Here is a 17,572-nt window from a genome sequence, read left to right as displayed (position 1 = left end):
ACATTAAAACTAAGCAGAAAATATAATTAAATAAAGAAATATAATTAAAAAGAAAAAAAACCCACCAAAATACTCAAACTGGTATTTGAACAAATACGTCTCTCATTAATTTTGCAGGGCAGACAAAACGCCTCCCTGAGCCTGTTTGCTGCAGGGGTCTCTCTGGATCTCTGTTGTGGGTAAAGACTAAGGACTTCTTGCTTTTGCCTTTTTTTTAAGGGGACAGAAATCATAATGCAAAAAGAAAAAAGGAAAATTGCATAAAATTCTATAGATAACTATTAAAAAGTATATTTAAAAGTAAAGTTACACAAAGTAAAAATAAATAAATTTATTCTTAAGACTGCAAAACTTCCTATGTTTTTTTTTCAGGCAAAGCAGGGTGTGTTGTCTTGGGACACTGCCATGCCTTGGATAAGCTGTCAGCAAAAGGCTAAATGCTGTGGTGATTTCCTGGCGAGGCATTTCTTGGCTGTTGTCTTGGAGCTTAAACCAATTCTTTACTTTCTCAGTGTGCAGCTGTTCTGTGCCTTTGACTAGGAGGGTAAAAATAATACTTGGCATTTGTAAAATACTTTTCCCCACAGACACCCCCGTAGTAGAACTGGGAAAGTTGGTGTTACTGTTACCATTTTACAGTCAAGACTGCTGATACTCAGACTGCCAAATGTGCTTAATGTTTATAATACCCCAGTTTAGAAGATAACCCTAAAATGGAAGCCTTTCATCTCTAATTCAGAAAAATTCACCATATCTTTGCCCAGTCTGAACATTTCTGTGCTGTAGGTTGTTTTCAACCCACATACACTTCTAAAATCCCAATTTGCCTGGGATTTGCTTTGTTTCATTTAGGATGCCGTAGAAGGCTTTAACAGTATGGAGAGCTGAGTCACCCAAAAAGGACTGAAGTAAAGCTGGAAAACTGCAGGATTTGAGCCCACATCACACTTAGGAAGATTCAAGCTCGGGGTCAATTCACACTGGTAGAATTTCAGCTTCTTTAGACTTACTGCAAATTTGATCTTACCTGGTGCAACTCATGACTTCATCTTAGGCACCTTCTGAAATTTAGAATTAAGGGTAATGTTTATATTTTTTACCTTTTCCCTTTTTCTTGCTTCTTCATAGTCCTCCTCTATGGTAAGTCCCCCTGTGTTGCCAGGTCTAGTCGAGAGGTGGTGTCCCTGCCCAAAACAGGGAGGTTGGACTAGATGATCTCTAAGGTCCCTTCCAGCCTAGGCCATTCTAAGATTCTATGATTAATTCCTCCTGGTGAGTAACCTCACATCTTTCAGACTGTGGGAGAAGGCGACCAGCTGAGGACCATGGATTTCAGAAGCGTATGCTCATTTGGAGCATGTGTCGTACGAGGAACGGCTGAGAGATCTGGGGCTGTTCAGCCTGGAGAAGAGATTGAGAGGAGACCTTATCACTCTCTACAACTACCTGAAAGGAGGTTGCACAAAGGTGGGGCTTAGTTTGTTCTCCCTAGTGGTGAGTGACAGGACAAGGGGAAATGGCCTTAAGTTGCACCAGGGCAGGTTCAGGTTGGATATTAGGAAGAATTTCTTTTCTCAGAGTGGTGGCAGGCATTGGAACAGGCTGCCCAGGGAGATGGTTGAGTCACCGTCCCTGGAGATGTTTAAGAGGCGGGTGGATGTTGTGCTGAGGGACACGGTTTAGTGGTTCATAGGGCTGGGACAAAGGTTGGACTCAATGATCTTGGAAGTCTCTTCCAGCCCAAACTGTTCTATGATTCTATGATTCTATGGTCTTTTAAATGTGTAACAGTTAGTGACTAATGGAGCTAAGACTGGAATTTTTTGTTGCCAGCTTAGATTAGCTGGCATCTTCCAACCAAAACTGTCCTATGATTCTCTGATTTCAGGACAGCAAGCAGCCTGGTCTCAAGTGGTTACAAAATGCCTACTCTGGCAGCTCGCTTGAAAGAAGTTTCATAGATTTTACTGTAGACTAGGGACTGATATTCTGGTGAAGGATAAAAATCAGCTCTTAAATCTTTGTGGATAGATTCTGAATTTATTACAAATCTTACTTAAAGGCTAGAGCACAGCTATGCTGCTGCAGAAACACATTTTTCTTTCCTTTTTGTTCCAGTGAGGGATTAATCTGCTAATGCCCTTTAGCTTTTCTCCAAGCTTTCTGTTTAACTATGTAAGCAACTGCACAGGAGGAGGAGTTCAGTTAACATTCTGATCATTTTAACCATTCCATCCCAAAATTTGTCACCTCTTCCTGCTCCTACGCATACGAAGAGAAATAAAACCTGTTTGTTGCCCCTTATTGTCATGTGTGGTAGCCATGAAAATCTTTTCACCTTCTTCCTGAGACTGGACTGTGGATCACAACTTGCATCTGCTTGCAAGAGCATCAACTGATGCACTATTTAAATTCTAATAATTCTTATATTGGAAAACTATGATGTCCCATGGGGTACTTCAGAAGAATTTAAAAATTTGTTTTTGAGAGATAGTGAAGAGCCTCTCAGGGAGAGGCCGGATACAATGCCTAGTGCTCTTTAGCTATGAATTTTGAAATAAAACATTAGATTGAAAACTGTACTAAAATCTGGATTTAAAACTATTAACCCCCACTCCCAATTGCTTTCAGATCTCTTTGCAGCAAAAGTTATTTCCAGTTTCTGACAGTCATGGAGATGAACCACAGTATCAAGACAAATTTGTAACGCTGTCTGGCTGTACCAGTGAAGGTGATGTTGAACAGCATATTCTGATGATCCTTTAGACAGCGCGTCCCCCAGTGGTACGTTAGAAGCCAAGGTTTCATTTATTCAGCCAGATCACAGACAATTTAAATTCTCTAATGTCCATTAGGAGTTGAAAATCTGTTGGAGCTTTATGAACTTTCCAGATAATTTGCTTTTTGGTTAACGTATCCGATCAATTTTTTAAGATACAAAAGTAATATATATGAGTGGGTCAAAACTGTAAGTGCCTTATAGCTTTAATTAGGTTTCTGTGGACTACATTGAATTATCTTCTTTTTCAGGACATCCTCTTGTACTTTAATATTCTTCAGGAATAAAAAAATGTTGGGTTCGAATGATTGTCTCAATACCTGTGTTCCTATAGGTGGGCTACCAGTGAGACCAAGAGACTCTTATTGTCCTCCCAGTAAACAACTCTCTATGTAACATAAAGTATTACCTTAAAGCAATATTTTTCAGTTTTCTGCTTTGAATTTGCTTTTAGGACATAGTATAAAATTGCCTCCACAGCCTGTTCTAGTTCACTAGCACCACACCAATATAAACACCTTCACTGTAGTAATAAAAGCATTTGTAAAAGAAGATGAAGATGTTGATTAATACTAGTTTGTCTTTCGAGTAGCCCAGACTACTCAATACCAAATATAGATGAATGCTCAAAATTAGCATATGAGAAATCTGTCCTGGTTTTATCACAATGAAAATATATATGTTTGATGTGTCATGTAGAGGTGAGGAACAGTAATTGCTCTCAGGATACAAACAGTAGTATATAAAATCTACTGCACAATTGCAACGTGGTTTATTAAATCCAGGCATTAAAGGAGTGATGTGTTGGCTGCTCTTTGTGCTGTAGACATTCCCAAAGAGTTAGCTCAGGACTTTCATAGTGTACAATCCTTTCCACGGAAATTTGAAACCCGTCAAAACGTTTGCATTTCTTCAAGATGAACTGTCTTAGTCTAACTTCACTGATTTGTCTTAGTATTTTTTTGTTCAATGTAGGAGAGGCTGTCACAAGTAGCTTCCAGCCTTGTTCATCTAAGGTAAGATTTGCAATTTCTTTGCTTATATAAGATAACGAATGTAACTGAATGATTTCTCAGAAAAGCGTCAGATGTTTTCCAAGTGTAAATTACTTTCTTCAGGATAGAGACAAAAATACAGAAGAATCAGGTATTTCCAGACAGAGAAACTGCATTGAAATTTTAAGAATTCAGTATATTAGAACATTTCTATGTTAATGTCCTTCATCACAGCTCCGTTGTTAGGCCATATTTTTAATCTCATCTGCATGACTGCAAACACAGAGTAACTATTGTTTTTGGACGAGTCACAGTTTTTGCTTGAATTGCTGAGGTCATACTTAATTGCCTGTTTCATGTTGGCTTTTGTTAAAAATAAATATTGATTAAAAATATTTGCTCGACAGTATTTAATTGAACAGCTGGTGAGTAGCTGTGATAAAGCCCTTTGAACAAGCCACAGTTTCAAGTGATCCATTTATAAGTTTCAAGTGATCTATTTGTATCTTTTACAGAATTCTTCTTCCTTTATTTTGTGCTTATTACAAAATTAAAGAAACATATTCTTTTAGTTCTCTAGCATTTATCTCCTGACACAAAATGCAATTACATTAATAATTCAGAAACCTTTTTTTTTTTTTGTAAAATGTCCTTGTTAACAGTTTTATGTAATTTTTATTTTCGCTTTTTAAAAGCAGAAGTCAGGAAAAATCTGTTCAATGCTTTGCCAGTGTAGTGCCAACACCAGAAAGAGAAACCTGAAGCAGGATAGGAGACAATGACATTGAAGTTATATTAAAGTCTAAATAAATTTTCTTTTTCATTAAAATCTTTATGTTTCTAGGGATCCTATTTATATTTGAAAATATGGTATGTGAACATATTACAGTGTTTTACTGACATTATGGAATCAACAAACAAAGACTCAAATGAAAACATGTTTCTTAGTCTTTGGAAAATTACACATATTTCAGGAATTACTATTAGCATTTCCTTAAGTGATGAGTCAGAGGCATTCATTCCCTTATTTTATGTCACATGGCACCATGGAAGAAAAAAGACTAAATATGAAAATCTTCTTTTAAAAGAACATGAACAAGTGTAACTAGTTTTACCAATGCTTTTATTGTTACTATTTCAGATGAAAGTGTGCTGGAGAATAGTGCCCCTTTATTCCTTCCTCTATGAGAGTCTCTAAAATATTTTTTTGTAATGCTGAGTTTGTCTGCAAATCTGCTCAGGAATGCTTGTGTGCATAGATTAATACCTTGTGCAAATATTGCCATGATCAAAGCAATCAATTTAGGGACTTTCAGGAGTCAAAGTGTTTTCCTAATATGTGGTAAATCCAAAAGCCTCTTCCTTTCCAGTGAAAAAAACTTTGTTAACATTTAAGATGTCTGTTGGGTGTGATGATTCCTAAAATGTGAGCTTCTTAAATGCAGGACTTGCAAGTTCTTGCTTCCAGTTCACAGTGCTCACAGTCAGAATGCTTTACCAGAGATGCTGCTGGTAGTTTTTAAATTTATAGAGATTACTCTTTACCTCTGAAACTCTCTTTCTTTTCTGAGGTGTGACTAAGCAGAAGACATCTAACAGGCCTTGGTCTCAGCTCTGTTAATTATCACTTGACAAAGCTCTAAAAAACAGGTTTTACAGGAGGACCCATGGAGTAATCTTCATTTTGGCAGGCTGAGCTATTTTATATATGCATTATGATCAATTTATTTCCTCCTCCATTGTTTGGTACAACAGGGCACAAGAAATGTTGGAGCTGTGGAGGAGCCACTCAAGGCAGAAGAAAAAAATAAATCTGCAGATATTTCAAAACAAAAAGAACAATGCCTTATACCATGTGATGTTCAAGCTAAAATTTTACGAGGGGAAAAACATGACATGTGCAGTATGTATTCATAAAGAATACTCTAGCCATGAGCTATGCAATGCCGTGCTACGCAATCCTCTGCTATGCTACGCTATGCTGTGCTAATTTATTTTTTACTCTTCTTGAGCACATGCGACAGCTTTTGACCATGCTGCCCAGGCTGAATACTGTTCAGAAAATTTGCGGTGCTGTGTTTTTGGGGTGCAGTTTGTGCAACAATGCATACTCATGCTCATTTTTATAATCACTGGTGAAAACAGGCAAATCCCAGCAGTGGCTCGGCCTACCTACAGCCGTGTTACCTTCTGAATGTTGGCACATCTCTCTGTTAGAGAGGAAGACTAGGGTGCCTGTCCCTCATTTAAACATCCGAGTTAAGCCTGAGGGAGTTAAGAGGGAGTCAGTTAGTTTGTTAATTAGTTACGTAAAGTGGGAGGAAATCTACACCTCATCTTGCCTTTTACAGAAACTTATGCAGGACATTCTTTATTGCCCTGACAAACTACAAACCAAATGATATCATCAGCCTCAGAAAAAAAATGCCCAAATTCTTGTCTTTCCCATATTCTTTTATAATGAGGCCACAGCTTGAGTACGATGTTCAGTTTTGGGTGCCGCAGTATAAGAAAGATGTGGAGGTGCTGGAGCAGGTTCAGAGAAGAGTAACGAAGCTGATGAGAGGTCTAGAGAACGTGTCTTATGAAGAGCGGCTGAGGGAGCTGAGATTGTTTAGTCTGGAGAAGAGGAGGCTGAGAGGAGACCTCATTGCTCTCTACAACTACCTGAAAGGAGGTTGTGGTGAGGTGGGTGTTGGTCTCTTCTCCCAAGTTACTAATGATAGGACAAGAGGAAATGGCCTCAAGTTGCACCAGAGGAGGTTTAGATTAGATATTAGGAAAAATTTCTTTACTGAAAGAGGGGCAAGGCATTGGAACAGGCTGCCCAGGGAAGTGGTGAAGTTGCCATCTCTGAAGGTGTTCAAAAAATGTGTAGATGACGTGATTTAGTGGTCGTGGTAGTGTTGGGTAGACAGCTGGACTAGATGATCTTAACAGTCTTTTCCAACCTTTAATGATTCTATGATTCTATAATATATTATTAATTACTTGGCAGATTTATTTATTTGTTATTATATATTTTTAGCATCAGGGCAAAAACCAGGAGCAGCAGAGTGGCTGAGTAAATTTAGAATGGCAGGAAACCTTATATATATCTGTCTTTTATCATTTGCATTTGTATTTCCATGATATCCATTAACTAGTCATTCACATTGCCCAAAGATAAGATGAAATTCTTCAGATCTTAAGAAGAGCCATCACTTCTTAAGATGTTTTCACTGTAGCCAGTGAGGCTGAGGTTTTTAACACCTTTGGCTTTGACCTGTAGTCTCTGTACTACTGTCGTTTCACTTTTAGGTACCCTAAGGTTAAGCACTTTTCTTATTCCGTTAATTTAATAAATGTGGCATAATTCAGTCAAGAATATTTCTAGATTTATGTAACAAAGTGGATGAACGTGTTTCTTTTAAAGGAAATTTGCAGAACTCTCTGGCTGAATACACAAGAAGTACAAAAAAACTGGTAAGAAACATGATGGATGATCAACAGTCTTCTTTGGATTACCTTTCTAATCAGGTACATTTTTCTTTAACATAACAATTTTTATTTAATATTTCTCACTACAAGTATTGTCTAACTGAGGAAAACAAAGCATTTATATTGTCATTTTAAAACAGTAGCATCAGAGTATCACCATTCCTTGCACCTCGGGTAGGGTGTGAGGTCCATTTCCATGAGGAGTCCTAAGCACCCCCTGAAGGTCAGCAACTCGGTGGGAGCAGGGTAAGTGGAGGACTAGTCCTCCACATTGCTTGCTGTCATGTTTGTGCAGATGACATATCATATTATATTATCGATGACAAATTGTATTATCGTTAACTCTGACAGTGGTTTACAAACACTGTGCATTACTCAGTACAGATAAAAAGCCTTAATCAAACTGAAGGCCTTTTTTTGAATTAACTCAAATTGTGCCTAAAAATTATTTTGGATGAGAGATGTAAAAAGTCGGAAGAATCCACCTAAAGAAGGTACGAATCACAAATGTAATCACTAATGTAATGTCATGAAGGTTCATCACAAAAATGAACTTTGTTTTATATTTATTAGGAGTCAGAAAAGAACATCCTTAGAATGCAAAATTCCCTACGGCAACCTAATTAAAGATCTTTTATTTGAATTTGCAGGTAAATGAACTCATGAACAGGATTCTTCTTTTGAACACAGAAGTTTTAAGAAAGCATTTAGATCCACTTCCTTACAAAGCAGTTCAGTCTCATGGTAAGTATTTTTTGCATTTATTCTTGACCACTTGCCTTTTTTTTCTGTTTCTTGACAATGAATTAATTAAACCAAAGGTAAACAATTACAACATTTACAGTATTTATTCTGTGTTAGTAACATATAAACTCTGGAAAATTTGTGAACTATTTAAGAATGTCTTCGTAAAGACTGCTTTGAATCATGTGCATCTGATAATTCAGGGCATCTTGTTTAGCATCTTGTTCATTTTTATGTAAAATACCAAGTATGATCATCAGTTCCTAAGTGATCTGATGTCGCTAAATGGCACTTTCTCTTGCAAAGATATAAAGCGTGCTCTGCATTTCAATATCCTCCTTCAGATGGGATGGAAGTCACTTGTACGCTGGACAGTTCATCTTCTTTGTAGTGTCCATCCCAGCTAAACGAGACATTACCTCTTACCAGGCCTACTGGCCATAGAAACTGCTTGTACAGTTAACACAGACCTGACTTAACAGAAGCAAAGGGGCTTTTATATATGCATTCTGATGTAAAGGTTTTTACAAGTATAAATAAAAGTATCTGCATGAAAAGGCATCCTTTCCCAGATAATACATCTTTTCCTCTGTGCAAATGTTACCCAAATAAAATCTGTAAAATGACCCAGACACATATCATATCAGTTAAGATTAGAAAAAACTTTTGCTATACAATATAAATTATACTTCTTTCTGAGCTTAATGGAGTTCGGAAAAATTTCATTTATAAGGTAAATTAATGACACAATATCATTTTAAAATTTGCATGACAAGAAAATACTATTTGAAGTCATTCATGTTACCAAGAAAAATAATATTTCTGTGCTTAATCTGTATGAGGTTTTTTTAAACATATTTTGCTAATGAACTTAATCAAATACTTTGTTCTTTAGGGCTGGATTGCACTCATATTAAAGACACCGTTGGTTCAGTTTCAAAAACTCCAACTGGTCTGTACATTATCCATCCAGAAGGATCAAATTATCCTTTTGAGGTAAATAAATTTTTCTCTCAGGTTAGTCATAATTTGCACTTAGCATATGTTTAATAGTCTTCTCTGTGACAATTTTCAACAGAAGAATGAGAAATGTATTAAATCATCCAAGTCTATCTGCCTTTACTATAATTTTGCCAAGTTTCTAATTTTCTACAAAGAAATTGAATCTCTGTTATAAGATCTCATCATCGTTTTTCATATACAGTGAAAAATGTTCCAAAGAGGAAAACCCAAGGTATCTTCCAGCACCCCTTTTGGACACTGAGAAGTACTGTTATTTTCTATTTTAGAAATGGAAAAATGAGGAGCCAAGTGACTGATCCATTTGTTTCCTTTTGCTTTTTGAATTATCTGCTGGATGACTGGATAGTGTTGCCTTCTCTGAGAGGTGACTCGGCTGACGTCTGTAGCTTGGACTGATACTCTACAGGCATCTAAATATAGGTGCAGATCATAGAATCACAGAATGTGTTGGGCTGGAAGGGACCATTAAAGGTCATCCAGTCCAACCCCCCTGCAGTGAGCAGGGACATCTTTATCTCAATCAGGTTGCTCAGAGCCCCATCCAGCCTCACCTCCAGGGATGGAGCCTCCACCACCTCTCTGGGCAACCTGGGCCAGGGTTTCACCACCCTCATTGTGATGAACTTCTTCCTGATATCCAGTGTACATTAGTTTGGACAGTAGGTGCTTAGGTCTTGTCTAAGCATCAGTATATCTGTCTTGAGGCAGGGAGGCATCTAAATAAACTTTTAGTTTTCATATCCAGTTTGTAGGATATACAGTTTAAGATTAAAAAAAAAGGATGAAATGCAGGATGATCTGCAGCACTTGTGCTTCCTGTCACCACCTGCATTTTCTGTAATTGCTCAGAGTATAGCACTCATCTAGAAGAAGAGAGTTTTGTGTTAATTTCCTCTGGGTCAGAACATGCAGATCCATGCAAACACAAGGAACAATTTGTTTTGTCTGTTTATTTCCATTTCAGGCTGTAACAATTAGGGAAGCCCTATGTATAGTGGAAAGACAGATACGGCACTTTCAAAACTTCAGTTTTGCAGTATCTGCTGAGGTCATTAGTTTTTTGAGAAAAAAATGTGGAGTTTAAGCCAGCTAATAAGTAGAAAAATTTAATATCTAACTTTATAGTCTCCCTTTGTATATAACAAAGGAAGGATGGAACCCTTTATCTCTAGACAATTGGAACCTGACAAAATGCTACCAAAAAAGAGCTCAAATGGGTTAGAAAAAGGCATCAGAATTATGCTGGGATCTCAGAAACAAAAATGAACTTGGTTTTACAGACCCCTGATAGAAAACCTTGTCCTTCTCTCTGTACAATGCAGCGAGCTCAGGGAAAAGATCTGTATCTCATCAGCAAGTTTGTTCCAGGTAAAGGAAAGGTAAAAACTGGTAGAAGTGGTGACAGAACAACCTTATTTATACTATGAAGAAAATGCTGTCTACCTCACCCCAGGATGAACCATACTACAAAATGCATCTGTTTCATAATTTCTTCTGAATTGAGAGGGATTCCATTATGGAAACATTCATATCTTACCCAGATTACTTCTTCTGAGAGACAGTATGACTAATCTGCAAGAGAAAAGGGATTTCTCTTCATTTACAGCTTTTGGCAAGTAAATCTGAAATGCTAAAGCTCCTTTCACCTCAAAAGTATTTTTGACACTTTTCCACATTTAGAGTTCCTGCTAGGATCTGAGAATGGGTTATATGAGTTGAAAGGTTCCTTAAGGAGAACAAGAAACAAAAAGAATAATCATAATAATTTGATTAAAAGCACAAGGTAACAATAAATAATGAGAAGAAATGTCTGCAGCCATGAAATGTGCATCTCATTTCTTGTCTGGTATATGTTACATAGAACTGAAAAGATAGTGCCAAAAAGTTCTCAGAGAAAAATATCTAAGGTATGTGTGTTCCATAAAGAATGTTATCTTAAGGAAAACTGTTTAATGCAAATTCTTCCATGTGCTGAAGCATAAAAGCAGTACAAGAGAAAAGATGAACAAAGGTATCAAACTGTTAAGAGATTAGAACGAGTTTTAGGGGGCTAATAGCCAAGAGTTCTGGACATTGTGCAGACTGTCAAACTAAGAAAAGTACAAATAGGCAAAAAACATAGTAAAAAACTAAAAACTAGAAAACAGAGCAAAACCAAAATCAATTTATTTCAATGAGGACCTTTTCAGCAATAAGCTGCCCTTTAAATGTAACTGGAACTAAACCAAAATGTCATTGGAATCATTTGCTTAAATGTTCCCGATAAATGAAGAAAATCTTTTAGACAACTTGATCCTTTTCTCATGTTTTCACTCATTTTCAAATGTGAATATAGATTTTAATGCTTAACTCAGGCTAATCGAAACCTGAATTCCAGGGGCTTTAAGAGTATCCAGTTTCAGTGGTAGGGGCAAGTCCTCATCATCTTGGAACATTATTCCCAAATGGGCTTTTCTCCAAGAATTCAAATATGAGGCAATTTAAACCAATTTCACTTCTGGAAACTTGAATCATGAACACTTTCTGATTCGTTTTACAATAAGTAAATTTGCACCAATGGTATTTCCAAGGTGGGTCAGACAAACTAAACAGCTGTTTGGAATATTCTTCTTATACACACTAAAGATGCAGAGGGAAAAAACATTCAGTAGAAGCATCCTCGTGCTCATTTAATTTAAATTGTACCTGGCACAGTCATGCCCCTCATTCCTGGCATGATAGGAGATACAGAACAAGCTGTAAAGCGGATTAACTATTGGAAGGCTCTAAGAAAGAAAATTGCATCATTTCCAGCATAGAAAGAAATAGGAAACTACACAGCAATGACTTTTTTTTGTGTATCTATCTCATATTTTTACTTAACTGGCGTATGTTTGGGTGCCATATCTACCCGGCTGATGACATTTCATGTAGAACCAAATCTGCTCTTTCTGAGAATGGTCGACACTCCCACTGGTTTATATTGGACTGAAGACTGATGTAGTGACCAAGTGGGCTCCTCTTTTTATTTCTGACTCAAGAGTGAGAGGAGTATCCAAGCACACAATCATCTTCTCAAGAGAGCAGATGAGGCAATGGGATTATTTTTACTGAGTTTTAGGTATTTACATCTAAATACTCATTTTGGAATCTCCTGTGTTTCTTTTTTAAATCCATTTCCACTCTCCTTGGGTGACTGCAATAAGCATGTGATTCTCCAGGGAACAGAGCCCATCATTTTCTTTCATGTACATGACCCTTACTATGATTCATTTAATATTTGTGTTGCAAAGATTGATCAAAGCATCCAATGGCATTGATTTACTTGAAGATCCAAGATTCCCCAGATTGTATTAGATCCCTTTGCAGATCTGCCCTGTTGCTTTCTTGTTATTCATAGAGAAGGCATTAAGTCACAGACATTGTGAATATGATGTTGATGTGTTCCTGCCAAGGAACAAGTCTTTGGTTTCATGACAAGTATCTGGCTGGTACAGACAATGGGGGTGCTCAGATGGCCACAATTTTTTTGAGGATTAAACTGACCTCCACCTAGACTCTACTCTTAGCGACTTGCTAAGTTTGCAAATCTCTCTCATCTGAAACATTTTTCATTGTGCAGATTCCCTGTACCATGAACAAAATATTCCTTCTTTACTTGTGCATCTGCTTAATGTTATGATTTATTGATAGCCAATGTTTTATTCTGAACTTCCTTTTGTTATCACAAGTAGCTTAATGGCTCTCCTGATATTAGTCACACTGTGAGACACTGACAAATGAGCCTCTGTTTTTAAACACTAATTAAGCATCGTATCCCCTAGAGCTACTTTGAACAGCCTAGGTGGTACAGGGTCTGAATATGCAATTGCACCTTTCTACGTCAGGATTCTCAGACTTTCTAATCCCTGTTGGAACTGGTCAAACTCTGGCACCGGGGACATACTTGAAAAAGACCCAGGGGGACCTGGATACATTCTGTTTAACTTTCTAGCCCTTAGCTGAAATCCCCAGAGAGCAGCCAAGGGTTGAGGGGCCCTTTCTGTAGACAGAGAAGGTGACTAACATCAGCAGAGGGTAATTTAGATCTTGGTTTTGCGGAGCCACGCTATGAATACACATTTCTCTCTGTTAGGAGGATTCCAGGGGAGACAAGGGCAATAAGATTCCTAACTTAGGGACCTCAGCTGTACAATAAGCTGAGGAGAAAATGTGCCACATAAGGTGATATTCCACTGCCGAGGGCAGCTCGACTGCTGCCATTTGACATGCCGCTGGGCACAAATTTTAGCGAAGACTCATAAAGCCTCATAAATTTGAGAGTTGATCTTATGCATTCAGTGGTACTCCTCAGCTGCAGGCTGTTAAATGTTCACCTCGGGACTTCCCTGGATTGGGGCCCCTTCTTATGTAGAGTTTTTTGCTGCTCCAGCATAAATTCTTACATACTGGGTTATAGCTATCACTTTTCTCATTTCCTCACCTTTATTAAGTGCTCTACATTTCCCAGGCATCACAAGCATAGTATTTCTGTGAAAGAAGGTATGATGGTGAGGGAGAACATATAAGAAGTTGTGTCTAATTTGCGTTGATGAAATAAAGGTATATCCAGTAACATTTATCAAAGCTCATCTATTATATCTGATATGAGCAGACATTTGCATGCAACAGTTTCTACTAGTTGAGGAAATATCCAAATCAGGCAGTCAAGCAAGAATATATAAGAAAATACTGCAGCTTTGTTTTCTTATTTTCTTTCATCTTTGTTATTTGAAAGATACGTTGCTTAGCAGAACTACGAATAGTCCACCTTTATTTAATTAAATGTTTTCTTCATAACAGCTGCTTCAAGAATGCTTAATCATATCTATGCCTATTTTAGGTTTTGTGTGACATGGATTTTCAGGGAGGTGGATGGACTGTGATTCAGAAAAGAACTGATGGAATCATTCCATTCCAGAGAACATGGTCTGAATATCTGGATGGATTTGGTATCCTTTCTGGTATTAATTTTAAATACTCTAAAGTGCTTTGGACGTAGTGTTTCTGCTGCCTTTATGTGAGCTACATTGCATTAAATTGTGTTGGATTTTTAGTGGAATAGAGAGTAAAGTTCTTATTTCTTAAAAGTCTTATTTCTACTTAAGAGGTTTTTTTCACTAAATATACTGTGTCATCTTCTCAATAATGGCTATCACCCTACTGGAGTCTTTAGCCATTGCTAATCCTCAGACTCACAAGAGGTTTTTAAAATGTTGTGATATTTTCTTCCTAAAATAATGCATAACTGTATTTCTTTTTTTTTTTTTTTTTAGATTTAACCCCCCCCGCCCCAACTTAGGTTTAAACACATTTGTGAAATACTTCCTTAAAGTAGAGGAAAGTCAATAACATTTCACTACAAGGCATGTGAAGTTAGAAACGAAACAGAAATATTTCAGTTCTGTCAAATTGTTGGTAGCAAGGGCCCGGCGGCCGGAAGATTTCGCGTTGTATGGAAAGACAAGGAATCCCCTCCCTATAGCTTCTAACGTAAGCAGACGGAAGTTACGTTGTAAATCAAGGCTATATAACACTGTGTTGCATACTAATAAATGCCATTTTGCCATCCACCACATTGGTGTCAGTGTGCTGATGGCCCGAGTGACCCGGAGTCGGTCGCCGTATCGTTCCTTGAACCAGGTCGTTACGCCTCGATAGGCAACAAGTGGTGCCGAAACCCGGGCAACATCAAATTACTTTTTAACTCCCACCTTTCAGCCAGCAAGTTGAAAACCAGTTGCTTTTTCAGGAGTTTATCTGGGACTGCAGAGGAGGCACACACCTTTTCAACCATACAAAAAAGCGCAACTCATCTATGGCAACCTTTCATTGAAAAAAGTGTGATTTACAGAAGAAGCAAGCTTGTGAATAGGATTTGAGTTTTGTTGCTAATATTTATCATTTCTCAGTGTTGCCCTTAGGAACTTAGGATCGAGTGGATCTTTAGCACATGCAGTTTTTGTGGTCTTCTAAGGTATATTGAAGGTGAACACTAGAAAGTTATAAGGGGGACTATTTTCTAAAAATGTCTCAGAGTAAAAGATGATGCACGCATGGGAATTCTTTCCATAGATTTCCCAATGAAGTAGGAAGATTACTCTGTACCTTCATTAGCCTTTCACAGCCTATCGTAAAATTATTTAAAGGAATATATGCCTATAATTTGGTTCAGAAAGGAAAACAGAAAGACTAAAAAAATCCATTTTTTCTTTTACACTTTCCACTTCTAAACATTAAACTCTATATTATATTTCTGGTTTAGGGGAGTTTTGGCTTGGACTGAGGAAGATTTTTCACATAGTAAATCAAAAAGCCACTAGTTTCAGTCTTTATGTGGATTTGGAATCAGAAAAAGACAAGCATGCCTATGCATCATATGATGGATTTTGGATAGAGGATGAAACATGTTCTTTTAAGATTCATTTGGGGCGTTATTCAGGAAATGCTGGTAAGAAACTCCTTCTTTAAAGTGTTTACAGAGAGCTGCTCCCTTTCTTAATGAGAAAAAATGCATTCAAAAGAGTAATACTTACTTAGGATAACTTTAAAAATGTTTATTGCTAATACATTTTTCTCTGGTGCATAATGAACACTTGTGAAGACAAATGGTTACTGATGTAGTGATTGGTTATGCCAACATCAATCTTTACATAGTAAGAAATCATTTTATTCTATTGCTTTGAAGTCTTTAATGGAATAATTGAATAAACACTTCTTTTTTAAAGAAAATAAAGGAACTTCAATGGATTCAAGTCCCTAGAGAATATATATATATGATACATAGCTATTCTGCATGTGTTTGTGTATATTTCTCTAATGGTCCAATCCTTTAGCTGTCCATTATCTCATCCCAAATTTGCTGATGTTAGTGGGAGTCTTTCTGACTTTTTGCTTTGGTTAGCTCAGAAGTGCCCAGATAGCGGCGTACAAAGGATAGTTTTTTTAAGAAACTAACTGGAACAAATTAGGCCTCCAGTGTATAAGAGTTACTGGCTGATATAGAGACCCAAATTAATTTACAATTCCACAACTCCCTTATTGCACTAAACATGCAAACATTTGTGTTAAGTATTGCATCATGGCTTAATGCTTTTTCCTTTTTTTTTTTGCATGTTTACTAATATGTGAGAATGTTCCTTATTACCAACGTAAAAGTTATGCTCTAAATGTGTTAGTGCTTTACTTGTATTTGTAAGAAACATGGTTTCTTTAGTAAGACAGCAGAACCAGTAATCACTGACCTTTGTGTTTTAACAATTCTGTTTTGTCTCATGACTCACTCTGTGGCTTTGAGCACATCACTGGAAAATATGAAGTTAACAACCCTTTTCCTTTCTTTGGTCTCTTCTTCCACTGCCTTTGAGGTCAGAAGTCTTTACCTTCATTGCTAGTGTGTGTCACTAAATGCAACAATATAAAGTTGTTTCATCCAATTTCAACTGCTTCTGCACTTCTCAGTATTTTATTCTTTTTCTTTCCTATGTCTTTAACACATTGCCAGCTCATTGTTCAGTGCTCTTAAACCAATTTTGAAGAAATCTGTTTTTCTAATAAATTCAGAGGAAAAGTTTGTGAGGTATGCAACAAGTAAGAAATGTTATGTTTCTCCATAAATAACACTTCTATCCTTCTGTTTCATCTGTTGTGCTTAGGTGATGCATTTAGAGGATATAGAAAAGAAGACAATCAGAATTCAATGCCTTTCAGCACCTTTGATGTCGATAACGATGGATGCAGGCCAATGTGCACTATTAAAGAACAGCCTGTAAAGAGCTGCAGTAACTTCAGTGATAACACTGGATGGTGGTTCAGCCGGTGCGGCCTTGCGAATCTTAATGGTGTTCATCGCTACACAGGTAGATTTCTTGCAACTGGGATTCACTGGGATACATGGACAATGAACAACAAACCAGTCCGAATTAAATCAGTTTCAATGAAAGTTCGGAGAACCTATAAGCCATATTTCCATTAATCTATGAAAGCAGAAATATATCTCTACTTGCAGTTATGTGGGATAATGTATTGCTGCATCATAAATACCTTTCATTTCCACTTGAACAGTTTGGTCTTAAAACTTTATTAGATATTTCCATAATACAGTTACTCATTTTTATTATGAAATGTCAGCATTTGTAGTGTTCCCAATTGAGTAAGAAGGTCCTAAGAAGAATATATTTTTCAGAAAATGGATGTAACTTAACTGTTTGTCAGCTTTTGCTCAGCTGCCTCTTATGCAATCTCAGAGACAGTGGAAAAAATTCAAAAAGGAATGTAATGCTGACTTTTGAATGTGTTTTTTCTGTCTCTCTGCATATCTGAATTGCCAAGAAATTACAGGAATTTTTCTTTTAAGAAGTCATATACCTCCCATTTCCATCATTATATTACAGGAAAATACCTTTTATTCACCTTAGGTTAATTTTCCAGAATCAGCTCTTCTTTGTATATTCCTTATCAGGCAAGATAACACTGACTTATTTCAACACATACTTAAGGTTCTGTATACTCTCAGGGCCCAATTGTTATACAA

At 37.1% G+C, this 17,572-nt stretch overlaps 1 protein-coding gene across 1 annotated transcript; it reads left to right on the top strand.

Moving 5' to 3' along the window:
* The first annotated feature begins 3,570 nt into the window (after positions 1-3,570).
* ANGPTL5 (angiopoietin-like 5) lies at positions 3,571-17,542 on the top strand. The gene is made up of 8 exons (XM_009874409.1): positions 3,571-3,795; positions 5,530-5,677; positions 7,190-7,293; positions 7,905-7,998; positions 8,894-8,994; positions 13,883-14,003; positions 15,305-15,490; positions 16,695-17,542. The coding sequence occupies exons 1-8, from the start codon at positions 3,697-3,699 to the stop codon at positions 17,012-17,014; spliced, it is 1,173 nt and encodes a 390-aa protein (XP_009872711.1). The 5' UTR covers positions 3,571-3,696; the 3' UTR covers positions 17,015-17,542.
* The last annotated feature ends 30 nt before the right edge of the window (positions 17,543-17,572 follow it).

This window comes from Apaloderma vittatum, unplaced genomic scaffold, assembly GCF_000703405.1.
Source record: "Apaloderma vittatum isolate BGI_N311 unplaced genomic scaffold, ASM70340v1 scaffold22568, whole genome shotgun sequence".
Lineage (NCBI taxonomy): Eukaryota > Metazoa > Chordata > Aves > Trogoniformes > Trogonidae > Apaloderma > Apaloderma vittatum.
The sequence above is the reverse complement of the archived record's forward strand: the minus strand, read 5'-3'. Positions and strand labels throughout refer to the sequence as shown.